Source organism: Suricata suricatta, chromosome 5 (genome assembly GCF_006229205.1).
Source record: "Suricata suricatta isolate VVHF042 chromosome 5, meerkat_22Aug2017_6uvM2_HiC, whole genome shotgun sequence".
Taxonomy (NCBI): Eukaryota; Metazoa; Chordata; class Mammalia; order Carnivora; family Herpestidae; genus Suricata; species Suricata suricatta.
The window spans coordinates 83546003-83573548 of record NC_043704.1 but is presented as its reverse complement, the minus strand read 5'-3'; the positions used below and the strand labels follow the sequence as shown (position 1 = coordinate 83573548).

Sequence of the window (27546 nt, the reverse complement as noted above, 5' to 3'; positions counted from 1 at the left end):
ATAGGTATCTGGAGTGGATGGATAGCAAGCATCACCTGACTGTCACAGACACAGTTTTAGTGACCAGAGGAAATAAACTCAGATAATCATCCCCTCTTACAGAATTGTATCTTAACAAGTTGAAATAACTAAGTAGAGTGGAAAGGTTTTTTTTTTTTAAATTGCTGGGAGCAGTTATCATCCCACTTCTGAATGGTTAGGAAATGCTATCTAGTGAATTAAAATTCAAAGTATGGAAAAATTGGTAATTTGATACAGTTTATTAACTGTGATAGCTCAAATATGAGATACATCTGTATTTACAGTATGTATCATGGGCTCTTCAAGAGAATTATTTAAGAATGTTATGAAGGTAAAATATTGGCTTCTAAGAAAGATCCTTCCAAAAGATTAAAAATCCAGTTTGTGTTTCCAACATACCTCTTACTGCTTAATAACATTAGAGAGGAATGTAAGGTATATTTACATTGGTCAATTTTTATTTTTTTTATTTTTTTTTAGAGAGAGAGGGGGGAAAGGGCAGAGGGAGAAAGAGAGACAGTCAAGAAGGCTCCACGCTAAGTGCAGAGCCTGATTCAGGGCTTGATCCCATAATCCTGGGATCATGACCTGAGCTGAAATCAAGAGTCAGATTCTCAACTGACTGAGCCACCAGGCACCGTCATGAGTCAATTTTTTATATTTTATTTATTTTGACCCATTTGGATTCATTGGTGTAATTATTAAAATCCATATTGGCAAAGAAAATATTTCAATTAGTTCATGTTTTCATGCATTTTTATTTTCAGAAATCATAGTAGAGGAGTTTATTAACATAAGAAATTTAAGATATCAAGATTAGTGCAAAAGACAAGATATGAGATACCGCCTCTTGATATTGATCAGCATGGATTCCTTGCTCAAATCAGGAGAAGCATTAATAATAATCTGTTCATTGCAGATGAACTAAACTTATTTAAAAACCTGAAATTAAATTTCACTTCACATTCCAGAAACACAAATACTATGGTATTTTCGCTATTACGAAGGAATAAAGAGGGCACCTGAGTGACTCAATTGGTTAAGCATCTGCTTTGGCTCAGGTCATGATTTTGCGGTTCCTGAGTTTGAGCCCCACGTCTGTCTCTGTGCCGACTCAGAACCTGGAGCCTGTTTCAAATTCTGTCTCCCTCCCTCTCTCTGCCCCTCCCCTGCTTGTGCTCTGTCTGTCTCTGCCTCTTAAAAAGGAATAAACATTTAAAAAATTAAAAGAAAAAAGAAAAAGAAAGGAAAGAAGGAAAGATGGAGGGAAAAGAGGGAAGGAGGAGTAGGAGGAGGGAAGGGAGGGACAGAGGAAGGAAGGGGCAGGTCTTATAATCTATTTGAGAGAAGAAAACACATCTGAAAATAAAAATCATGAACAAATTAACACAGTCACATGTGGGATTAGATGCCACAATCAGCTGATACATTATTTCACTAGACAGGCTGAAAACTAAATAATCATTTTGTGTTTGTGGAATATTTTATCAGGTGCCAAAATGTATGTCAATATCAAATAAAGGGCAAGGAACCTGGAGAAAGAATTGAGGACAACCGGAACCAGTCATCAGTGGTTCGCTACTGATTTCATCGGAACTCAAGGTTATCTTTAATGTCTTTATGTCTCTGTTTTTGTTTTGTTTTGTTTTCATTTTCTACTTTTTCCCCCACTTTTGTCTTCTTCTCCAGCAATAAAAGCCAGTAGGCCTGTGTGGTTTTGAAGTAGTGCAAAATGGGGGGGGGGGGGAATTGTGAGTTTGAATCTCACCTGTGCTATTCCTAGTTGCTCTTGGGCTGGACAGTTAACTTCCCATCAGCTCCATCTCCTCCCAGATCAGGGGAGATGACAGTGCCAGCCTCACAGGGTGGCAGTGAGGGAAACAGCAGTCAGGACACAGGGTAGGCATGAAACCAGTGGTGCCCAATACTCTTTCCCTTTGGAAAAAAGGATAAAGAGAGCAGTCTCTGTTTTAAAGCAGTGCTGCTCAAACTTTAACATGTATAGGAAACATCTAAGGATATTGTTAAAATGCAGATTCTAATTCAGTATGTCTGGGATTCAGCATTTCCAATATTGCTGGTCCTGGGACCACATTTTTGAGAAGTAAAGTTTTAGAGGTAAAAACATGGACATGGTCAAAGGAGAAAGATTAATGTGTAGGGAAATAAGCCAACATTTACAGAATTCCTACCACATGCTTAGAAATGTATAGAGTAGTGGGGCACCTGGGTGGCTCAGTCAGTTAAGCCTCTGACTTTGGTTTAGGTCATGATCTCCCAGTTTTTGAGTTCAAGCCCCACATGGAGCTCTCTTCTGCCAGTGCAGAGCCCACTTCAGATCTTCTGTCTCCCTCTCTTTCTGCCCCTCCCAAACTCTCTTTCTCTAAAAAATAAATAAATAAACTTTAAAAACAAACAAAAAAGAAATATATTCAGTAGATATATATTTTTTAATCCTCAAAATAACTCTGAGAAGTAGGTTTTATTACCATTTGACAGAGCCGGAAATTGAGGATCAGGTACACTAGTTCATAGGAGATCTTTGTAATTCTAAAATTAAAAAAAATTTTTTTAAATGTTTATTTTTTGAGAGGGAGAGAGACAGAGAGCATGAGTGGGGTAAGGGCAGAGAGAAAGGGAGACAACAGAATCCAAAGCAGGCTCCGGGCTCCAAGCTGTCAGCACAGAGCCTGATACGGGGCTCGAACCCACGAACCATGAGATCATTACCTGAGCCGAAGTCAGACGCTTAACCAACTTAGCCACCCAAGCATCCCAAGATCTTTGTAATTCTAAAGTTGATATTGCCTATATACCTTGAGAGAGGACAGAAGATCAGACAGATCAACAGAATGAGGTAAGGACACATGAGTCTATGGGGGAGAGAACAGCCAAACAGGGGTGGGCAGCAGTGACCCGTAAGGGAAAAGTGAAGAAGCTTCTGGGATTTGGGAGTGTATTTAATGGTGAGAACAGAGATAAGAGTGCATGTTCAGTGCCCTTTACTGTCCCTCTGTCTCCCATACTCCTTCAAAAGCCAGAGTAGCTGCTGTTCAAGATTCAACCCTTCGCCTTTTCTGTCGAATCATCATTGACAAAGCACTAGTGCAACCATTGCCTTCTATGCAGTGCAGTAGTGGATCTGGACCAACTTCACCTCTCCTAGTTCTCTCTTTCTTCCTTTCTTTTTTAACATTTTTTTTTCTTTTTCAAATATTTATTTATTTTTGGGAAGAGCACAAGTCAGGGAGGGGTTGAGAGAGGGGGACAGAGGATCTAAAGCGGGCTCTGCATTGGCAGGCTGACAGGAGCGAGCCTGGTATGGGGCTCGAACTCACAAATGGTGAGATCATGGCCTGAGCTGCAGTCGGACACACAACCGTGCCCCTCTCCTAGTTATTTCTATGGTTACCAAGATAAGAAAGAAAATTCAAAGAGAGGTCAAAAGGAGGACAATCAAGTACTGCACTTCTGAAGGAACCTTTTCAACCACCGAGTTTAGCGAACAGTTCATATCTAATCTAAAGTTCAACATTGCCCTAGCAAACATGAGCTGGAGCCAGAGGAATGAGTCTATGATCATAATGAGGTCTAACAGGTGACATTCATATGACAAGAAAAACATATCGCCATAAATGTCTTGTTGTAAGGCAGCCATTGTTGAAGTGTTTATGTTCCATAAACTTAAGACTCTATTTAGGGCAGACCCCAAAAAATAGAACTATTTTAACAAACTCTAACCCAAATTGACCCAAACTGGCAAATTTCTTTAAAAGTTTTCATGAAACCTAAATTGTTAAATGCCAAGAACTAAAATGATGTGTTTTAGTAGAGTACCAACTTCCCTTCCTGTATTGGACTAGAGAGGAATTGCATTGGATGAGTCTGCCTCGTTGTCTTCAATGGATAAGATGGGTAAGATGATTCAGCCAATCTTGATCAAGGGATAATACCAGGAAAATGGTAAAAGGAAATGGTCTAGAAAAAAGCAGAACCAGCTTTCTGACAAGGGACACTAACATGTATTTAGTACCATCTACATATGTTAACTTTATTTCATCTTCACAAACCTGTGAGGTTGGTAGTAATATGCCCACTTTATAGATTCTAGGACTGAGATGCAGATAAATTCATTAGCTTGCTCTTGGTCACACTACTTATAAATGGTGTAGCCCAGATTTTAAAAGAAAAAAGACAATGCTCTCACAGGGGATATGGAGATTGTGGTAGAAAGTAGTGATTGCCTCTCTGTATCACTTCTCTTCTCCCTTAACAGAACCCCAGTTTTTACCTGAGAGCACTGTTACTTGGAATAAAACCTATTTCCCAACTTTTGCAGCTAATTGTGGCTGTATGTCTAGATTCCGGACAGTGAAAGGTAAGTGGAAGGGTTATGTGGGACTTTGGAGAGCATTAACAGCCATCTCTCCAGTGTGGTCAGCCTGACTCATTGGCCTCTCTTCTGAGTCCCTGGTTCATAGTTGTCAGGCCCAGTTGGACTGGACTCCAGCTGTGAACTCAATCATCACTGGCTGAAACCTTATTTTTTTTTTAATTTTTAACGATTATTATATTTGAGAAACAGAGAGACACAGATTGTGAGCCAGGGAGGAGCAAAAAGAGGGGGAGACACAGAATCCGAAGCAGGCTTCAGACTCTGAGCTGTCAGCACATATCCTTTCTTGGTGTTCAAACCCACGAACCATGACCTGATCTGAAGTCCAAAGCTTACACGACTGAGCCACGCAGGTGCCTGCCCCTGGCTGAAACCTTTACCCTTCCCCAGCCCCAGCTTAGTTCCCGCCTGCCACCCGCCTCCAGGGGATAATGCTCATGTGCTCCTTTGAGCTCCCCATGGAGAAAAGCAAATAGTGAATGCCGCACGCATGTGTAGCAAACACCCTCTATTCCTGTCTAGCTTCAGTGAAACTCACCAGGGTTCACAACTAGTCCTTACTGCCTGCTCACACCTCCCTCCTGAACTGCTCTGACGCTGGCCAGCTCTGGACCCCAGTAAGCTGGCTTGGGGGTTTATTGTCTCTGTTTCCAGGGCTTGCCCATGGTATGCCTCATCTCATCACAAACATCCTCTCTGCTGTACAGTCTTAGGCCCCAGAACATCCAGAACTAGTGCTTCCTGCTCTTCCCCTTCAAATCAGATCCCCTTTGGCCACTGATGCCTGCATGAAACAAAATGAACTTTGTTTCATGCCACCACGCCACCCTCAACAAGATATTATCAAGCCATTACGCCTTCCACTGAGCAAAACACCACATATGCTTCCTAGCTGGCATATTCCTGGCCAGGAAGTCAAAATCTGTCTCAGCTCAAAACGTTTCCCCCTTTCTTAGTGTTATCATTCAGAATGCCATTCTGTGAGGGAAGGAGAGGGATCAAGAGGCAGAAACCTTTGTATGATAATTAAATATACCTATCCTACCTATATTTTATAGGTATATACATGTAACATATATTTATAGCTGACTTAATTATGTAACAATTAATTATTATGTTATGTGATCATTATATTAATCTATATTATAATTAATTATGCATAATTAATACGTATAATGTATAATCATAATAATTAAGTCAGTTTTAAACAATGGAAGGACACCTAAAATCTGAGCGTTATTTTCTACTCTCTTGTCAACAGATGTGAAAATGTATTCTAATGTAAGGATTCCAATTAGATCAAGAAAGTTACTAGGAGACACAAGCAGGCAAAAGGTCTAATTTGCAGCATGCAATGCCATAATTAAATTTGTTTTCGATTGAACAAATAGGTATAAAGGGCTGCTTGTAAGGTAATCTTTGTCTCATCACTGTCAATGAAGATCTGGCTCTCAAGAACAAATTCCCAGGGATGGCTCATAAGGAAAACTAATGTAGCGAAAGAAGGAAAGTAGGAGAGTTTATTGTTAATTATTTTAAACAATTTCAAAATCCTTAATTGCATTTGAGAGTAGAAAACCAGTGGGGAAATGAATCATTCTTTCTACAGGTCTGCTAGTGGAGTCAGAGTGACATTATTGATCTGGAGTATTCAAGGGAAAAAGGGTTGCTACTCCATCTTGGACATGCATAATTTCATTTAGCATAATGTTGCTCTGAAACTCATCTTCCAGGACTCTCTAGAAGGCAGAAAGAGAAAAATTGAAACCGACTAGGAAAACATAACTCCCCTGTGGATATTAATGTAGAGTCCTTATTAACTATAGGACTAGGTACAGAAGGACATTCAGCAAGAAAAAAAGTAGGGCCAGGATTCCTTTTAGGTTGCTATAATATGGATCTTGCCTTAAATGAGGATCTGAAAGGAGAATCAGTCTGTGACGACCTAACAAAATACATTAGTAATTACTAAAACTATTATTCTGTGATATCTTCTTGAGTCTCTTGAACATTTAGGCACTGCTTCATGGCAGCCATTGCTGTTGGGACACACCTCCAGTACAGCAGGTGTCATCACACTGTGACGATTTTAGCTTGTCTGGCTCCTAACTAAGGTTATAAACTACTTGGGATCAGGGAGTATTTTATCTGTGGATGTTCAGTGTGTGGAATAAGGCCGGCCAATGTGTATTGAATTAATCAATACCTTCATTCCATAAATTAGTAGTACAAGACAAATCAAAGGTCAACACTTCTACCAGTTGAATGATTTGGAAAGAAATGGCAATGAGAAAACTAAAACCTGCCTCCTTTAGTGTTTTCTCTAAGAGAGAATCAAAGATAGCAAGCGAGATCATCTGTTCATGACTTTAGAGGCACATTTTCAGGAACATAATTCACTGGAAGAAAAGACCACTTTCATATAAAATCACAGTGTCAGTGTTGCAAAATCTGGTGGTAATTTAAACACCACTTCTTTCTCTTTGGGTTTTTTGAAATACATTTGTATTTGTCAGGAGTCTCCAGAGAGAATGAGACTTACCAGGAAATGGCTCACTTGGTTATGGAGACTGGCGAGTCCAAATCTGCAGTGCGGGCAGGCAAGGCCCAGAGACCTAACAGAGCTTTCTGTGGAGATAAAGTCCCTTTTATTTGGAGAAGAGTCAGTCTTTTTGTTCTATTCAGGCCTTTAACAAATTTGATGAGGCCCACTCACATTACAGAGAACAATCTTCTTTACTGATGAAAATATTAATCCCATCCAAAAACAACCTCCAAAACACCCAGAATAATGTTTGGCCAAGTATCTGGTCATCTCACACCTAGTCAATTTGACCGATAAGACTTACCATCATAATGTGAATGTGGCAGTGTTCACTATATATTATTACCCTGTACATTGTAGGTTCAGCGTAAATGTCAGTTGAATAGACTACTGCTAGTTTTTGTAGTTGTGCCTAGCATAAGCTTTTGATTCATAGAGACCTGGGTTTCAGGCCCTTTTATGCTAATCTATCCAGGTGACACTGACTATGTTATCTCAAGATTGCACACTTCAGTTTCCTCATTTGTATTTTAGAAATAAAAAATAATAATAATAATAGTAATAATTAGTACCTACTTCATGAAGTCATTATAAGGATTAAAATTAAATGCATGCAAAGCACTTAGCTCAGTACTAAGCTTAGAGTAAGAAGTCAATAAATGTTCATTATTGTCCCAGTCATTTCCACATAATTTTCTCTCCTAACTGAATGATCAATTTCTCAAGATAGAGAATTTATTTTTAATCTCTCTCAATCACACTCCATGCTTAATACATCATATACATCTGATAAGTATTAACGGATTTAATTGGTCTCAGATTCTATGACTTGCCTTTTATGACCAGAATGCCAGGGGCAAGACTACATTTTAATAACAGAATTTGTGCTCCTGTTTTTTTAAAGAAAAACTGCGGAAAATATTTCGTATGCTACTGAAGTAGTAGAGGAAGCTAGACTAAATCCTTGAAGCAGAAATAAGCTCTCAATAGGCTCTGGTGAAAAAAGATAAGGTTCTTCAAAGGAATAAATGTATTTATAAATGGAAAGGTCTGGAGCACACGTGTAGAATTCCACGGGCTTCAGGCACATAACTAAATTGGCGTGAGTTCTATTTGAAGAAACTCCAGATTATTTTGAAGCAAATCTAAGATATCATATCATTTCTTCTACACATAATTCAACATGCATCCTTAAAAATAGGACTTCTTTTTTAAAAATCACCTTTTTTTACTATCAGTCCCTCCCAAGTCAGGAAAAATCCTTAATACTGTAAATTCTCAGTGCTTATATTTTCCTTTTTAAAAACCTTTTTAAAAAACAGTTTGTTCAAATCTAGATACAGACATGGTCCATATATTGTTATTAATTGAGGGTTTTTTTTCTTTAATCTATAAATTTCCTCCTGGATCTTTTTTTTTTCCTTGCATTTTATTTTTGAAGAAAAATGTCACAGTCCCACAAATGACCTCACTCTCTCAGTTTCGCTTATTGAATATCCATGGACTCATTAAACACATTCCTCTAGCCTACATATTTTCTGTAAATTAAAATCTAAGATCATTTCTTTAAGATTTTTTTAATCTTTATTTTTGCTGGCAGACAAACTACTTCATAGAGATTTGTATAGTTCCATCAGAAAGTATATGTCCAATGGAGCTCCTGAGTGGCTCAGTTGGTTAAGTGTCCGACTTCGGCTCAGGTCATGATCTCACAGTTCATGGATTAGAGCACCGCATTGGGCTCTGTGCTGACAGCTAGCTCAGAGCCTAGAGCCTATTTCAGATTCTGTGTCTCCTTCTCCCTCTGGCCCTCCCTTGCTCATACACTGTCTCTCTCTTTGTGCCTTGCAAAAATAAATAAAATGTTTAAAAAAATTTAATAGCATTAAAAAAAAAGAAAGAAAGTGTATGTCCTGTTGTCTCCCTCGGATGATGTGAGCAGGCATTACCGAGCTATGCCTCTATAGTGATATTCTAATTCTATTATTTCCTCCTAACTTATTGGCTATAATATTATAAAAGAGGAACCTTCCTTCATTACTATTAGGTCATTCTGATCATAATTGAACCATCAATTATTGAATCTATAGTTTCATTACAATTTTAATAATTAAATTTTATAAATTTGACATTATGTTGCAGAATCAATCATTTCTCACCACTGTCAGCTGCTGGGTTGTGTCTGTACTCTGAAGTATACATTTATATCATGAAATAAATGCTCATTTTCAATTAAGGTTGATGAAAAAATGTGGTATCTAGTTCTTAAAGACAATCTGCTAAAAATTTACTCTATACCCCTAAAATTGATTATTTACTTTATAATAACGACTTATTGTGAATAAAGACATAATGAATGTACTCATCTTTTTATTTTTGAATTATTTTCCTGGGATAAGTTCCTCAAAGGAACAAAGGACTTGATTATACTTATGTCTTTTGTTCTTTATTGCCATATTCTTTTCTAAAGATTGTAGTAACTTACAGTGCCATCAAGAATGAGTTCATAATTTCACTTTAATGTTGACAATTGTTATAATATAAAGTTAAACCTTTTTATTATGCCTGTGTGGCTCAGTCGATTAAGCATCCAACTCTTGATTTTGACTCATGTCATGATCTCTTAGTTCATGAGTTCAAGCCCCGCATCGGGCTCCATGGTGACACTGTGGAGCCTACTTGGGATTCTCTCTGTCTCCCTCTCTCTCTGCTCCTTCCTCCACTCTTGCTGATGCTCATGTTCTCTCTCTCTCTCTCAAAAATAGATAAATAAGCTTAAAGATTTTTTTGAAAAAGTTAATTAAACATTTTTACTATTTTAGTAGATATAAAATACTATCTTAATGTTGCTTTCACAGGCATTTTTTTTATAACTATTAAGGATGAATGTTAGTTCCCATGTATTTGTTTACTAACTATAGTTCCTCTTAGGCAGAAGGAATATTTTTCTCAAAAGCTTAAAAGGCATGTCTGAATAACATAACTAGGCAACAGGAGCAGGGAATTTCAGAATCTGGTGAATTCTTACCTTGGCTTCCATGGAATAGACAGAAATATTTCTGACTTTAATTTACTTTTTTTTTGGAAGCTGGGCTGATTATACTTTAACCACAAAAGAAGGTTGTTCAGAAAATTTAGTGACTTTGTGTACCTTAAATCTTATGAAAAAGAAAGTATCCAGTCATTATTTTAAATATTTTTAAAAGTATGACTTTAAAATATAAAGGTAGCATTACAGAAAAGAAATGTTACTCCAAAAAAAAAAATCCTGAATCTTATTACACTCAATTATATCACTGAACTTCGGATCAGGAATTTTCTCTGAATAACAAAATTATTTGCCTCTTACATTCTTATTTAGGAAAAAAAAAAAAGAGAGAGTAGATATAAGTTAAAAGTTCCTTAAAAACCAGTTCTGAAAAAAATCTATTTATTTAGCATTAGTACATTGGGTTTCTTGAGGATGGAAGCAGTGAATACTGTGGTTTTTATTTTTATTATGATTTATTGTCAAATTGGTTTCTATACAACACCCAATGCTCATACCAGCAAGTGTCCCCCTCCATGCCCATCACCCCCCTTTCCCCCCTAGGGAGTACTGTTTTGAGAAAGAAGCTTCCCTGAGGGTTTGAATATATGATGACATTCCCTCCTGTTTTTTTGTTTGGTTTGGTTTGGTTTTTTGTTGTTGTTGTTTGGTTTTTGGGTTCCCCCCCCCCATCAGAAAATCCAGAGGATTTAACAATCAGTCATGTGAATATCCGGATATAAGTCAGTGTAGCACCTGCTTTCCTGGGAAACTGACTTTCCAAGCTGAACCTTGGTTCTGGCCTAATTCAGAGAAGCAAGAAGAGAAGGAGGCTCTGAAGAAGACATTCACAGAGTAGCTGGCAGGACCTAGCAGCAGGCTACGTAGACCTCGTGTTTACTCAAATTAAATAGAGCTGATTTACAACTGACAGGGATTTTTGCTTAAACATTTTGGTTTAGCAATCTTCTTGAAACAGACACACAATCACAGTGAGAGAATGCCGAGGTGATGACGATTTTGCAGAATATTTTATATCTCTCATGGATTTTACTTCTAGGAAATTGACATCAATTGTTTTCCCCAGTTTACAATAGACTTTTCTTCTTTTAATTGGCACCTTAGTGCCCAATTAAATAATAAGCATACTAATTACAATAGCAATAACATAATTAACTTTTGCAAACTAGTGAGTTTATCAAAGGGTTACGCATTAGGAAATCCTAATTTTAAACCTAGCTTGTTAATGATGCACTCTATCTCCGTGCTTACTATTTCTTACATTTCTGAAACTAATGTAAACCTGGAAATTATGTCAAAATAAACAATAGCTAAAAGTTCTATATAAGTAGCACCCTTATATAGCACACTTTTATAAGTAGCACATGGATATGGAGATATTCTTGAAGAGTGGGAAATAAGTTTGTCCTCTCTGTGTTAAACCAAAAATTAACACTGAGACGCATCTTACAGAAACAAAAAAGCTTGCCACCTAATTAATATAGTAAAGATAAGAAAGGTAGAGAAACATGGTGTGCCACAAAATACAGGAAAACGAGATTCACAGTGTAACCTTTGAAGAGACAGTAAATTTGTATGTTGAAAGGGAACCGAGCCAGCTTCTACTAAGTATGGGGTCTGCCTGGTAGGTAGTTCCTCAGAACAGAAATGCATGCTTGGCCTTTCTTAACGTAATGCCATTAAATTTAAGTCTCTGACAAGTAGCTCATCTTCTAAGTATATGCCCCTCAAGGTATCAGCTAATAGTTTAGATTCTTCTGGGGTTTCAGTTCAGAGAATGAATGGGAAAAAAAATTAAACAGTAGGCTCCCTGATCCCTAAAGGTTTTATTTCTCATTGTAAATTAATAAAATACCTTTCTGGTTTCATATGTTGGTCCTCTGGGTGGTTTGCAAAATTGAGCATCCCCAGTTTGATTAATTTCAAACATTTTTTAAATATTTCTTTATTTTTCAGAGAGTGCAAGTTGGGGAGGGGTAGAAAGAGGGGGAACAGAGGATCCCAAGCAGACTCTGTACTGACAGCAGTGAGCCCAATGTGGGACTTGAACTCATGAATCGTGAGATTGTGACCTGAGCAGAAACCAAGAGTCGGTCACCTAACCCATTAAGCCACCCAGTCTCCCCTGATCAATTTCAAATATTGATGAAACATTTTCCAATCTGTGATATTTGGAGCAGTCTCTATGGTAAGTTAGTTCTCTAAGTCTTCACCAAGTAATCCCCTCCACATCGGTGAGCGTCAAGCAAACCTTTTCTATTCTAAAATGTCTACACCTGTACTAGTGAGCATGGTGCACTCCAGGCCACACTTCGGCTCCAGAATGTAAACATTATGGTAGATGCACAGGGATGAGAAGTTAACTTTTCTTTTTCCTTCAGGTGAAACAGAGCTCACTGGCCCCATCTCCTTTGAACTATACAGTGGCAAACAGAGCTCCTCTCACATGGTAGGACCTCCATAATGGTGTTAAAATGATGACTGCTCTTGTGCGTGTTTAATGCTCTCACAAATGATAAGGGGAAGCTTGCCATTCTTGGAGTATTTTCATGACTATGTGCAAGTGGAACATTTAGTCTCAGAGTGTGGCCCTAAAGACAATAGAACTGCCCACAACTTGGGTGACTTATTTTTGAATAGACACTCCTCAGATTCCGGCGGGGAGTGGGGGGGTCAATGCAAGGATATGAAGATAACACCATCATCACCAGTTAAGGCCCTCCCCTTCCAGGTTCTTTCTGTCTTCCATCAGGGTCTCAGGGGATCCCCACGCCTTCCTTGCTCCAGCCCTTGGCAACCACAATAGCTCCTCCCCTGGGTGCTCCCCAGCAATCCCATTCTCCTTGAGTAGTGAAGAATAACTCCAGCTTTAGGTGTATTCCTACAACTCTCTGAGCTCAAATCCTGCCTGCAGCCACCTTAAACCTGCGGAAAGGTGACCATGTGGCAGGCTGCACCCTTCTTCCTAAATGCTACTGAAAGTCCCAGAATTAACCATCACCATAGAGCTGTGTGTCCACAACCTTAAGGCTCCAGGTTTTGCTCAGGGCCCAGGAGAGATAACAGATGGGTGTCTCATTCCTTCCTGCTGCTGCTTTGGGGTGAGGTTGCTTGGTGCTGCTGCAGGACACTTCTCCATTGGTCCTAGGGCATTCAAATAAAGCCAAAAGCCCCACTGTGAACTTGAATGTGACAGCAAGAGATAGGCAAAGGCTGCTGTCCCAAAAAGCCAGACTGAGGCCTCCATTAAGAAAACTTCTTGGCCCTGCCCCTGATGCCAAACACACCTGCCAAAGTTGTTCCTGCTTATTCCCTCTCTAAATGCTACACAGGGATGAAATGTCCTGTTTCTCCCACCACACCATTTCTGCTTTCCTCTAGTCAGATTTTCCTATTTTGGTGTATGGATGTGGCATATCCAATTCTAGAAGGCTTATCACATTTTGTTAAATAAAAGTGAACTTTGTAGTTGGCAGTCTTGTTGATTTATGTGTCTGTGCTGAGTAACTGCCTTTAAAAGGTACATAGCACTGTTGTAATAGCATTAAAATCTCCCTTAATACTAAGGATGGGGTTGTATGAGTGACATGGACATTTATATATGCTAAAGTGGAGGCTACGTTTTTATCAGAAATGGAGAAAGAGACATAATAGGTGAGACACAGAAGTAGAGAAATGAAGTCTAATGCCAATGGTTTTCAGCCTTTGGTATTAGGACTTTGGACACTAAAATAATATCAAAGTAAAGTATATAGTTTAAAAGTATATAAAAATGTTACTTTTGTAACTTTCAATTTTGAGTTAGGCTAAATACCAAGGTTGCTATTATTGGGAACCCAGTAATAAAATGAATAAAATAATTTTTACCTGTAGAGAGAGGACTGTAAATACAACATTGGCTAAATCAGTGAATATATTCACTTGTTTGCAGAATGATGCAAAGGAATACCCATCATCCTGGTACTTACATGCTTATTATTATTGCTGGGAGTCAGGGGAACAATATTCTCACAGCCTCAAGGTAAATATTAAAAATACTGTGAAATTTAAAATTCACATGGCACAGAGTTCCAAAGAAATTCACACTGTAAAGGTAACATGAAAAGTCAGCTGGAGGGGCACCTGGGTGTCTCAGTCAGTTAAGCGTCCAACTCTTGATTTCGTCTTAGATCATGATCTCGCAGTTTGTGGGATCAAGTCCCATGTTGGGCTGTGTGCTGGCAGCACGGAGCCTGCTTGGGATACTCTCTCTCTCTCTCTCTGCCCTGCCCCTGCTCACATTCTCTCTCTTTCAAAATAAATAAATAAACTTAAAAAAATCAGCTGGATTCTTCCACTTTTTTGTAGAAAATTAAGAAGAAATTAAGAAGAGGGCTTTTAGCTCGAGGGGGACCTGGGTTTGAATCCTAACTACAATACTCCCTAGGTGGGTGATCTCGGGCCTGTTAACTTTTATGGACTTATGTGAATTTTCCAGCCTGCAAAATGAGAACGACAATGCATAATCCCTACTAAGAGGCAAAATATTTAACTAACTGGTACAGCTTGGGAACAACTGGGACAGCTTAAGCACCAACCGGTCAAATTAACTTTGGCCTTGGCCCTGGAGCAAGGTCCTGAAGAGTTCCTACTGTGCCCAGTGCTACCACCTCAGTTTCTGGATTTAAAAAGGGCAAGGCTGAGTGGCCCCAGAAGAGCTAGACAACCAAGGAAAAAGGGTTGAGAGGACATTTGGGTAATTCAGGGCAGCAACTCTTCACAGCCCACTATGGAAACATTTCATACTTCCATATGACATATGTGTTAAGGACCAGTTAAAGGACCAGTTTGACCATCTGGCTGTGTATCCTCATTATGCAGAGCTAATGTGAGGATTAAATAATATAATACATATAAAGTACTCAGTACATATTAAGTTTAACAAATGGTAGTAGTAATTATAATAATAATAATAAACACTGCCATATGGGAATAAAATAATACCAAACTAAGGATTATAATGAGGATTAAATAAGAAAACATGTTATTCAGTTCAAGGCTTGACTCCTAGTAAGTTCTTAACACGTAGTAGGCATTGTTATTGTAGTTCTTATTACTATTACTATTCTTGTTATTCTGTAATGTGCGGTGTGGGGCTTAATTGGATGCAGTGGATTAAAAGACCCATCAGGACCAAGAAAATATTGCACATATCAAAGCTTTCCTAGCTAGTAAATGATGACTGCACTCAGGTTATAAGGTTGTAGGAAGTAATATGAAAAACTGGTGAATACTTTCAAGAAAAAAAGAGTAACTCAGGGCACCCAGGTTGACTCAGTTGGTTAGGTGTCCGACTTCGGCTCAGGTCATTACAGGTGTTGACAGCTCAGAGCCTGGAGCCTGCTTCAGATTCTGTCTCCCTCTCTCTCTGCCCCTCCCCTGCTCATGCTCTATCTCCCTCTCTCCCCAAAAAATAAATAAAAACATTTTTTTAAATTTCTTTAAAGAATAAGAGCAACTCCTACAAAACATGTCATGAGAATATATCCAGTTTGTCTAATAGGACCAAAAAAAATTAAATTCATAAGCATAATTGCATTTGACAAATTGTTTACTATAAACCCAGAGATAGCACCATATAAAGGAAGTGACAAAATGATCAAATCAATTCTAACATACTAGAAGCAACTTGAATCTTAATTTTTACTGGTCATTTAAAATTCAATAGTATATTGTTTTTATTTCTGAAAGTTTATATCAGAGATAAATCATATTTTTGGCTAAATTAGGGAGCAGGTAATGATTTTTTCCTTAATGAAATACACCAACCAGCTCAAATCTTGAGAGCCTTCTGAATCTTTCTCAGACTATGGGATTTAACAGTGTCTTAGATGGTGGTTATGCAAAATGAAATAGCTACTTTAAAATCATCTGCTGGTTCTTCCTAAAATCGACATTCAAAACAGGCTAATTTAATAGATTTGGGGTTTGTGGGTTTTGAGTCTCAATTGTGTCTTGGCACTCAATAGTAAATCAATTAATTACCAACTTGCTATCTCATTTTACAATGACCTTAAAGACTCCAGCGAACAGTTAGTGGTCTAGCGGTTTAGAAAATGTGGGTGAGATGAAGTGAAACTCTATTGAACTAACCGACAACTGAAATTAACATTATTTTCTTCTTTGTGACTAAATTTCAGAATGATATAAAGGTCAGCCAAGTTATTTTTTTTACTCCATAAGGTAACAATCTTCACCATTGTTCTTCAGGATGTTTGTCTGAGAACATCAACCACCTCAAGAAGCCCAGAGCCGGAACTGAGGGTCTTACTCTCAATTGTGATTCAAACTTGTTTTTCATATATTGATGGTAAGCTCAAAGCTAATTACTATTACCAACTAATCAATATCCTACCACCAAGTTTTGCTATAGCCTTAAAGGGATTTTTCCACTCAAGTAATCTTGAGAGATCAGAGGTTGCTACCGCCTAAACTGTTAAAACAGATTTTTTAAAATCGTTCTCACAGTAATCAGACTGTACTCCACTGTTAAACATACAGTGTGCACATATAATTTTCTGGCTTCTGCTGATTCACTAGCTGTCAAATGGTTCACTCTACCTGAAGGATGAAATACAGACAATTGCTTGCAGAGAAGGATGCTGAAAAAATTGGTGATACAGAGAAAAAAGATAGGTAAGAGCAAGATATTGAAGATCTACTCTTATCCACAGAAATGATATCGTTGGAGAGAAAAGTATAGAAAAGTAACACTGACTTTGAGCCCCCCCCCACACTGTGTATCCACAAAATATATCTTTTATGTCATAATTATTTTCTATGATTATTGGGGGAAAGCCCACTATTTACTAATAATTAAATTGGTTATGAAGAAAACTTCTATATTAGTTGCAAGAATGTATAGTGTTTAAGAGTGTGATTATTGTGTCACAGTTAAATGGCATATTTCTGTAAGTAGCCAAATGTAAGTTAATTAAGTATACTTTAACTCTCAGTCTAACATTTAATCAAGAGAAATTCAATCCAGGTGAATAAAGAGGAATTAAAGAGCAGGCTACACTTGCTCACCTCTGATAATTACTATTAATAATGTTAAATAAAATATTAATATTTAAAAATCATCAAAGTTATATTAGAACAAGTGACTGATAGCAGCAAATGCCCCACTTTGAAGAATGCAAGTATTTTTTGTCATTCATTCTCCCAGGTTGGATTCAATGATACGTCTCCTTCGACTCTGATCCAAGGGCCAGGGAAAAGCTGGGAACTAGGTTTCTGAGAAAGAGCTGAGGGGCAAGAGGAAGAAAGGAAATCCAGGAAGAAGAGAATTCCAGGTTTCAACTGGAGGCAAATCCCATTTATACGTTCTACAAAGAGCCCCAGTGAGAACTGTTAAGACTCTGAGACACTTGGATGTCCATGATCTGGCCTCAAATAAAAATAGGTTCTTTTTGGTACTGGCCCAGCACACCCACTCTGCTGCTGAGAAGCAGAAAAGCCTGTTTCGGAGTTAGTAATGGAGTAATCATTTTAGGGAAGCTATGGTACTAAAACTACAACCTAAGTACCGTATCAGAATTTAAATAGCAACTTGACAAAACCAAAGAGATGGAGCAAAATTGAGTGCACCCTAAAAACTGGCATCTCTCCCAATATACCATTTAATTAATTAATACAGAGAAAATTTGCATTTTCTTGTCTGACATATCAAAAGAACTCAATAAAGTAAAAACAAGATGCCATTTAGAATTCTAATGCAACTTTGCGGAGTTCTCACATTCATTAATTACTGAGTTGGACAAAGGCCTATTAATTAAAATTCACACTTCAAGATTAAATTGTATTTGCATCTTCCTGTACAGGGACATAAATAAAAATGATACTGACGGGCACCTGGGTGGCTCAGTTGGTTTAGGTCATGATTTCACAGCTCATGGGTTCGAGCCCCTCCGTTGAACTCTGTGCTGACATTTCAGAGCCTGGAGCCTGCTTCAGATTCTGTCTCTCTCTCTCTCTCTCTCATTAAAAAATTTAAAAACATAATATTGAGTTGGAACACCTGGATGGCTGTTAGTTGAGCCTCTGACTTTGGCTGAGGTCGTGATCCCATGGTTCATGGGTTTGAACCCTATGTCGGGCTCTGTGCTGACAGCTCAGAGCCTGGAGCCTGCTTTGGATCCTGTATCTCCCTCTCTCTCTGCCCATCAGCTCAGGTCCTCTCTCCTTCCTTCTCTGCCCCTCCCCTGCATGCACTCGCCTCTCTTAAAAATAAACGTTAAAAATAATAATAATACTGAGTAAAATATGCACATATATGTGTGTGTTTGAAGAGTTGTTTACCTTCCCTGTTTTGATTGTGAGGGTTTTTTCCCCTTTTTTCCCCCACACTACAGTGGAAAGTCAGAGTGATGTATTTAACAGTAATCTCCTCTTTGTTTACAGTGATAATATTGACCCACCATTAGATGTTTGAATTGAATTTCTGGTCATTTCATGCTCCTGATTCCACTGAGTTACCTCCTCTTTCTTGTCCTATTTTGGAGCTGAAAGTGCAAGCTATAGTCATGGGACAAGTTTTCCTCTGTGTGAAGCTAACAACCACCTCTGAGGGTTGAGACTACAATTTTACCTTCATTAATAATTCTGGATTAAAATCAAGTGAGCTAGTAGAACATACACACATCACCTTCCCATGTCTTCATACACACACACACACACACACACACACCAGACAACAGCATTGTCCTGCTCCTGCTTGGTATACACATAGACCATTGTCTATACTTCTGCTTTGTATAGATAAGCTGCAACCTTCTTTTTTGAAGACAGGATGTTTCTTCATGCAAGGTCACTAAATGTGCATATGCTGATTGGCAAGAAATTTTGCTTCATCTAGAAAAGTGATGACGTCTCAGTTGAATCATTGAAGATTTGGTCAGTGAACAAGCAGGTCTTAGGTTGGAGGTGACAGAACTAAGAAATTTCTAAACTTTAACTTCCTATGGACCTTCTTTATTTACCTGTAATTTCCTACATAGGTACAGTGAGTACATCTCTGAATACTCTAAGCATATATTATTTTCATGTTATACTCAAGATGACAAATATAAAAGTGTGACACTATTAACAACTTAATTCTAAGACAGTACGCCAGGTCTTAAACTATGAGCTCCTTGAGAGTGAAGTCTGTGGAACTGTTAGCCCGCGGGCACCTTGCACAATGGCTAACATTCCCCGAATGCTCAACAAATATTTGTTGACTAGCTGAATGGTGACAGAAGAGGTGAGGGTGGAGGAAGAGAGCCAGAATCTAGCATCTGGATCAGAATAGCAAGGCCATTTTATGAATGGGTCTTATAAAACTGTCAACAACAGACTGGTTGTAAGACAGATTTACAGTATCTTTGTCTAGGAATTATCTAGAGGAAATCAGTTTACTTCATTGGAATAGCAGCAATAGTCTGGGAAGTCTGATTAAATCAGCAGTGTACAGGATAACACCTCTTGTTTCATTTGTCCTTCTCTCCTAGTGAGTCATCTTATTTTATCTCCCTTGAACTCATAAAAGTCCAATTTACCATTCTAGAACATTCCCTGATTTCTTCACTGGTCACTTAAAAGTTGTTAACATTTTACAGATGAGGCAACTTCACAAACTGAGTCTCTGCCCTTCAGAAGAATACTGTATCACAGGGCAGACAGATATTAATCAGATTGCAGGAAAAACTTACATGGTTATCAGCGTGCTAAGTACGTGCACGGGACACTGTGGAAATACTTATGCAGAATTACCCGGACAGCTGAGTTGGCCCTTGTTTGAGGCACCAGCAAAGGCTCAAGAAAGAGAGAGGGAGCACGAGCACATATGAGGCAGCATATGTGAGAAACAGGGAGATAATCTGAATCAGAAGAAAACCTAGGAAGAAGTTATTCTGAATAAATATATATACATTGTGTTATATATCATTTCAAAAAAAAAGTAAATGTTTCACACTTTTATCTTGTATTTGAATTCATATTTAGCTCTGTTGGGAGGAGGTCAACAAAATCTTTTAAGTGCTTAGGTTTATAAATGTCCCCACTCTGCAAGGGGACCTAACCTCTGAAGGGTAACTTTTAAGCTGAGACTTAGATGATGAAGAATTAGCTGAGTAAGACGAAAGTAGAGGATATCAGAAGAGATTTCCAAATTGAGGGTATGTGCAGCATGGGAAGTGACCCAGGGTGGCTGAACCCACAGTCTTGGCCCCATTCATCTCTTTCCTCTCTTCTGTAGGGAGTCATGGGAGGGCCTTCTTGCCATGAGAGCCCTGTTGGGACATTAACCATAGACAAATGCAATCACAATAACATAGACAGAATTTAATTTGTCCAGCTTTATTTATATGACAAAATTTTTAAAAATATTCATTTATTTTGAGAGAGAGAGAGTAAGAAAGAGAGAGAACATGTATGCACAAGCAGGGGAAGGGCAGAGAGAGAGGGAAGGGGAGAATCCTAGACAGGCTCTGAGCTGAGCTTGGAGCTCGATCTGGGCTTGATTTCACAACCATGAGTTCAAGACCTGATTTGGACACTCAAATCAAAACCAAGATTTGGACACTCAACTGACTGAGCCATCCAGGTGCCCCTACAAAAAATTTTTTTGAATACATACTATGTCCCAGGCCTTAGGTTAAATTCTGGAGATACCCAAGGATTTCTGGTGCTCTAGGTTATTGTGGATCTATTGCCAGATCTCAGCTCTTTCCAGCCAAGATCTTCCTCTCACCAGACTCCCTAAGAAGTTATGTTTTGTTTCTGCCCCAGCAGCCTATTTTCCATAATCCCAAACCAATCCAGCTGCTGTCTTAGTCCATATCAGAGTTCTTCTGTTGCTAAGGAAGCAACAGGCTTTTTGCCTTTGTGTGAATCCTTAATGGTAAGTTATTGCCAGAATCAGATGGTCAGCTAGCCCCTCAACAAGTTGCCACTTTCATCCTATTTCCCATAGAGAAGTCTCTTTGAATCAGCATTTCTCAATACTCAACTTCCAACCCATTCTACTAGTTGCAATCTTAACAGACATTATTCTCAATTTCTCTTTGTCTCAGCATGTTTTGTTCTTGCTCACATTTTTTCCTACTTTTATATATCGCCTTACCTAACTTCAGGTTTTACTCACTGAATGTTTACTCATTGCTTCCAGTCAATCTGCTACACACACAAATTAGCATTGAGAGTCACTTGTAAAGTAGTGAAAATACATGTGTAATTGCTGTGGAGGTAAAGGAATCTAGTCTTCAGATTAGATTACAGTAAAACCTTGGATTTCAAGTAATTTGTTCTGCAAGTGTTCCACAAGACAAGCAAACATTTCTAATAAATTTTAACTTGATAAACAAGTGATATCTTGCAATAGAAGTAGTATGTGATGCTGAATGTCACATGATCACAACTGAGCCAATGGTTCTTCTCTCTCTAACTCACTGCAGAATTGTGGGTGATGGTCTCCCATTGCTCAGATGCTAGGTCTCAGGCCATGGTATTTAGCAGAAATCAGTGGTTTTTCAGAATGTTGGGAGGGGGCCACAACTGGCACTAGTGTATTTTTTGTCACTTTAAAGCACCTATGGACAGTTCCTTGCTTTTCCGTACAAGAGTAAGCTTAGGAATGCTTTACTTCATTCAAGGTCAGGCTGACTGCAGATATAGACTCCTTCCTTGCTGCCTTATTGCCAGTTACATTAAATACAGTATATGACAAGAGTTTATTAATACTATAGTCAACATCTGTGCATGTGCATGTGCAATGGTCCCCATGCAGAAAAAGAGCCAACAGATAGCAGTAATTCTGTTAGTGATAGTGAAAGTCATCCCACAAAATAACCCTCCACTCTAGTCTCAACACCAGCCATGAAGGTTTTCAAAGGTAAGTGCAGGTTAATTTATTTTTCTTTATATTTTGTATTTTCGTTATTATTTTGTATTATATTACAGTACTGTAATCATTTTCATAGGAGTATTTTTGGGTTGTGGAATGAGTCATCTGAGTTTCCAATATTTCTTATGGGGAACTTCACTTTGATATACAAGTGTTTTGGAATACAAGCATGTTTCCAGAAAGAAATTTGCTTGCAAATAAAGGTTTCACTGTATCTGGGATTCACTTTCTCATCTTAAAACTAATCGTTATGAAAACAAAAACAAAAAGTAATTTAATCTTTATAACTTATAAAAATGAATAGTTATGTCATACTTTATTCAGAAAAGATTAAAATACAATCCTTGGTCTTATGAAATACATACATTACAGTAAGAAGTTAAGGAAGTGAATTAACCAACCAATGGGAAAGTAAGAGTAGATAAGTAAGAACTCAGGGTAAAAGTAATTCACAAAATGTATGGCGTAGTCTGGGTACTTGCTATAAGTAAGCCTCTGAATTTTTAAAGTACCAAGACATGATGGAAGGAAACACAGTTGATTACTTAATTCAAAATGCCCAGAAGATTATAAAGCAAAACATTGCTCAAGAGAACGTCATTTGTGGTAATGAATTTCTGCAGGTTCTTAAGAGAACACGATGAACAGCATTCTCACCTGCACCTACCTCCACAGTAGAAACAGTTGTGGGATTCCTCAGGCTGCTTCTCTATGGTCCCTAGATTCCAGCTGTTCATATCTCCCTAAACTGCAGTTCAGTAAAAATAATCACTGGACAACCCAAAACAAGACTTTCAAAGACAGATTTCTGATGTTTCTTTAAAGATAAAATTTAGATTATCCAAATAGAGTGAATGGTCTTCAGGAAATCCTCCATTAACACTATTTCTCCCAGCTGAGCATTTCTGATATCTGCAAAGCAGACAGACGTGTTGGCAATTTAGGGCATATTCATTTCCATTAGTGCTCAGCTAATATGGTTTTATAAAAGTTTAAGGAAATAGAGGGGACCTAAGGAAATGTTTGTGGACTAAGCCAAGGTTTTACTCAGAAAACAAGTGTGGATCCATTCCTTTTTTTTTTTTTTTTTTTTTTGAGCCAAGAAAGCCTTTATTGGGATCTGCGATTCCCGGGCAGATAAAGGTTCCGTGACTCCGGGAGTGGGGAGTCAGGGAAGTTGCCCCTGGTACCGGAGGGGTGAGGTATTTTATGGATGACAGGGCAGACCTGGGAGGGCAGACCACCAAATAAGGGCATTTCAGGGACGTAGTGGGATTGGATAGGTTGCCTCCTCTGTCAGGGTGATGGGAAGCTGGGGCCTCATGATTGGCTGTTTTCAAACTGGCGCGGGACATTCCAGGTCTGCAGGTGAGGGGTGAGGGTCGTTGGTGCATGGTGTTTTTCTCCAACCCACAGCAAAATGGCTGCTTGGTCGCCATCTTAAGGTAACTCTTCCATTCCGACCTTTTTGGTGTTATGGGGCAGCGTCAGGTCTCTGGCTACTTCCTGCTGAGATGGGGGCAGTGTGATGATTGGGGTTTGTGGTCGGAATGAGAGAGTACCAGTGAACCAGCAGCAGGCGGGTAGCAGCACGGTTGGTGAATCTAGATACCAGTTCCTGTAAAAAGTTGGAAAAACAGCGGAGCAGACACAGCCCCAGTAGGGCTGTGTGAGGAGTAATGAGATTATGGGTTGGGCCAGGGTGGACAAGAGGCTAATTAATCATGGAGACCAGTTGAAGAGGCTTTCAATTTTGGTTTTTGGCTCCTTACTTTTGCCCTTTCTTGTAGATGGCCGCGAACCACGGCTAAGGTATAATGCAGTCATTTCCCCCCATTTTTAAATTGTGGTAAAATAGACATAAAATTCATGGTCTTAATCATTTTTAAGTGTACATTTCAGTGGTATTAAGTATATTCATAATGTTGTGCACGAGCCAGGGAGGGACAGAGAAGAGTGGGAGACACAGAATCTGAAGCAGGCTCCAAGCTCTGAGCTGTCAGCACAGAGCCCAACATGGGGCTTGAACTCATGTACAGTGAGATCATGATCCGAGCTGAATTCGGAACTTAGCCAACTGAGCCACCCAGGCACCTCTAAAGGAGAAAAACATAAAATATCTAACATCAAGCAGTGCAACTTCTTCATGAAGCCCACAACTTAAAATACTACAAAACTAATGCCTCTAGATGGCTAAATAATTTGATCTATTGTGTAGCACAAGTAAGGAAAACTTGGTTAGGTTTAGAGACTGTCAGTTAACAACAGTGGCTTTGGCTTTGCTGCAGCTGATCTGAAGCTTATCACTCTTTCTGTTGGTAATTTAATCACAGACTCTTGCCTATTTGAGTGTCTCCCCTATTATGACAAATAAAACTAAGTTAAAAAAAGTATACAAGTTAATTTTTCTATGTTTTACAAGAGAGGTGATAGAATGCTGCATCTAGTTCATGCAAAAGCAGTATTGAGTTATTAAAGGGCAACTTAAAAATAAGAAGGAAGTTGCTGACCATATTTATGTCTGCATACTTTAGCTCTTCAACAAAGAGGTTTTTTATTTTAAATTTCGGGGAGAGAGTGAGGGAGAGTGGCAGAGAAGGGGGGTGGAGTGAGAGGGAGGGCGGGAGGGAGAGAGAGAGAGAGAGAGAGAAAATCTTAAGCAGGTTCCACACTTAGCACAGAGGCTGAGTCTCTGTCCCACAACTCTGGGATCATGACCTGAGACAAAATCAAGAGTAAGACACTTAACTGACTAAGTCACCCAGGTGCCCCAATAGAGTCATTTTTACGGATTCTAACCTTCATAGTGGTTTTGAGTTTCAGTTCTATATAACCATAAATAGCCAAAAATTAAAACTGTTTATGTAACTTAGTCCACAACTGATACCTCTTTGGGAATTTTCAAGAAAAGTTGCAAATATGTAATGTGATATTGTTCCTAATGAATTTCTTCACAAGGTGATAAATATATAATCCTGGTCAGTGCTGGAAAAGCTTGCCTGAAGTCTATTTTCTCTCTGCCTGAAAGCTGGTCTAGAAATTCTGGAATGATAATTAATCAGAAAGTTATCAGAAGTGATAATTAATCACTTTTTAAGTGGAATGATGTATAATCTACTAGATTTATGATTTTGAGAAAGTTTTGCTTTTAAAAAAAAATGAGAAAGAGTAGATTCTAGGGCCCCTATAATGGCTCCCATTGCTGAAGAAATGATTAAGACATTAAGGCAAAAGATTGGTAAGACTCTGTGTCCTCCAATCAGACTAACTCTTGGAAGAGTTCTAAGAAGCACACAACAATGGATGGTGACCATTGCTGTTACTGGATAGCCTGGGATCTACTGAAATCATTCAATATGCTTTGCCTTATATTACTTTCGTATTCCTAAACTAGGTGTTTTTTCCTTAACTACTCATTTACATATAAGTAAATTGATATGTAAATGATATCCGAATAACTGATTTACTTAACAAACATTTATTGAGTACCCGATAGACACTATGGGTACCAAAATGAATGAACCAGGAATTTTGACCTTAACAAGCCCATTGCCTGTGCTTTCTATTAATAGTCCAAGACAAGAAAAATATCCTTGTTTTGTCTTTGTCATTCATATTACACCAAACCAGGAGATGTATTTTTTCACCTGGGATTAAACAACCTCACAAGTGTAACTAGCACAGAATTATATTAACAAGTTTACTCAAGAAAAAGAACCATATTTATCATGAATTCAGTGGCTGTTATGATGCTGGTAAACTTATTCTCTTGGAAGGTCTGTCACCCCACTTTGAACAGCTTACATTTCAGGTTTCCTTGTCTGTCACCAAAGCACAGCCTCCTACAACATGCTTTATTTACTTCTGGCTCTTTGCTAGTCCAGCACTTTTGAACTCAGTGCTTCACTCTAGCAATAATTTCATATCCGACCTTTCTTCTCTCTCCTACCTATCACATATAGTAACTATGGAATCGTGTTCTGATTTCATCCTGTCATTTCCTTGTTCAGAAAATTCCAGGGATTGGCCATCTCCTGTAAACTTGTGACTAGCTAGAAACCCCCAGCGCTACGCTTACCCTTACCCAACCCCGCCTCTTATTACCACTTATTACTCTAATTAGTTGTAACTCAAACACCTTGAGCTTTCTCCACTCTTTAAGTATTCGTGTCTGCAGTTATTTAACTGAATCCTCTCTGTAACTTCTCTTTCCAACTAGGTTGTGAACTCCACCCAGAGAGAAGGGGGTCACCTTAAAAGTTGCATTTGTGTCTTCTAGTTGTAGGCCATTGTTATGCATACATTTGGTGCTCAGTAGTTAAGAAATAACTGTGAAATGAATAAATTACCACTGACTCCAAACACATTTTCTTTCTTTCTTTTACAGCTGGCGGCTGCTTTATATCCTGTGCATTCCCATGACAATGTTTTTTAAACCTTTCCAACTAAACCAATAGGAAGAAATTCTTTCTATCTTGTGGCCTAGCATGCATGCGTGTACAAGCACACACAAAGATCTGAAACAAAAGTTTCACACATACCATACATACTACACAGGACAATATATTCTGATGTTTTCTGTTTCTATTATTTTAATCCCAATTATGACACACTAAACTGATTTCAGTATAACTAATGGGTTATACTCTACAGTATAAAAATACTCTATGCTCTTTGGATTAAGATGAGGTATAAAATATTGCTCTTGAAAAGTGCTTTGAGAACAAAACACTGCTTTGAGTACTCATTCTATTCCTGACAATCTGAACTACAATTATGATCTTTACAGTTATCTTGAGATCCCTTCTTACCACATCCCACCATAGCATTCAGAATCAAGTCCTCTTCTCACTTCTACCTTTTGAAATTTAGGACACAGTTAAATAATGTACAAAGTATCCTCTCGATTTCTACTTCTTATGTTGTCATGATAAATGTTAGTGGCATATAAATAAAAATTTCCGGCCTAATTTTAATCGGACCACTTGCAGGTGAAAAGTAGGTATGCTAAGTAGGTATGGTCATATTTTTGTTTCTTTACATATCTTAAGCACAGGAGCTTTGTTGCTTGACCATCCAGAATTTGAATCCCAGTTTTGCCAAGTTACTTACACTGAACAAGTTTTTCAACCTGAGCCTCCATTTCTGCATCCATACAATGGAAATAATAATATCAACTTCAAAGGACTGAGGGGAGTTGAATTAGACCATGCAAGAAAAGAGCTTAATACAGGGCTTGTAACACACAAACGCTCCATGAATGGTAGTAGTATTTTATTACTATGACAAGTAAGTGTATCTCAAACTTCCTCTTAGGGTCAAAAAGCAAGGTTCAACTATAAGTACAAAAGTGAGATTATTTTTTTCCTTTAAATATTTAGCTAATTTCTATAGTTGGATTGCTTATAATATTTGACTGCTGGTTTTATATACCATAAACATCCCTAAGGAAAGGCTCTTTCTGTGGCGGGGGATAATCATTATATAGTCAGTCATGTTTATAGAAAGGAAAAGATTATGTATATATATGCAATAACTTGCCTGGTCATTTACTCTCATTTCTATTTTCTCTCAATAAAAAAAATTGTTTTAATCACCAACACCTGTATGTT

At 38.3% G+C, this 27546-nt stretch overlaps 1 protein-coding gene and 1 long non-coding RNA gene across 2 annotated transcripts in view; both read left to right on the top strand.

The window, feature by feature from the left end:
* The first annotated feature begins 1523 nt into the window (after positions 1-1523).
* Positions 1524-17908, top strand: LOC115291975. Its single transcript, XR_003908742.1, has 4 exons — positions 1524-1623; positions 16261-16360; positions 16591-16686; positions 17219-17908. It is a non-coding gene; the product is annotated as an uncharacterized LOC115291975 (long non-coding RNA).
* A 5554-nt stretch (positions 17909-23462) lies between these two features.
* Positions 23463-27546, top strand: part of ATP11B (ATPase phospholipid transporting 11B (putative)) — a 118974-nt gene continuing 114890 nt past the window's right edge. Inside the window, exons 1-2 of the mRNA XM_029938739.1 lie at positions 23463-23554; positions 23725-23746. Of these exons, the coding sequence (XP_029794599.1) occupies positions 23463-23554; positions 23725-23746 (114 nt within the window). The remainder of the gene's footprint in view (positions 23555-23724; positions 23747-27546) is intronic.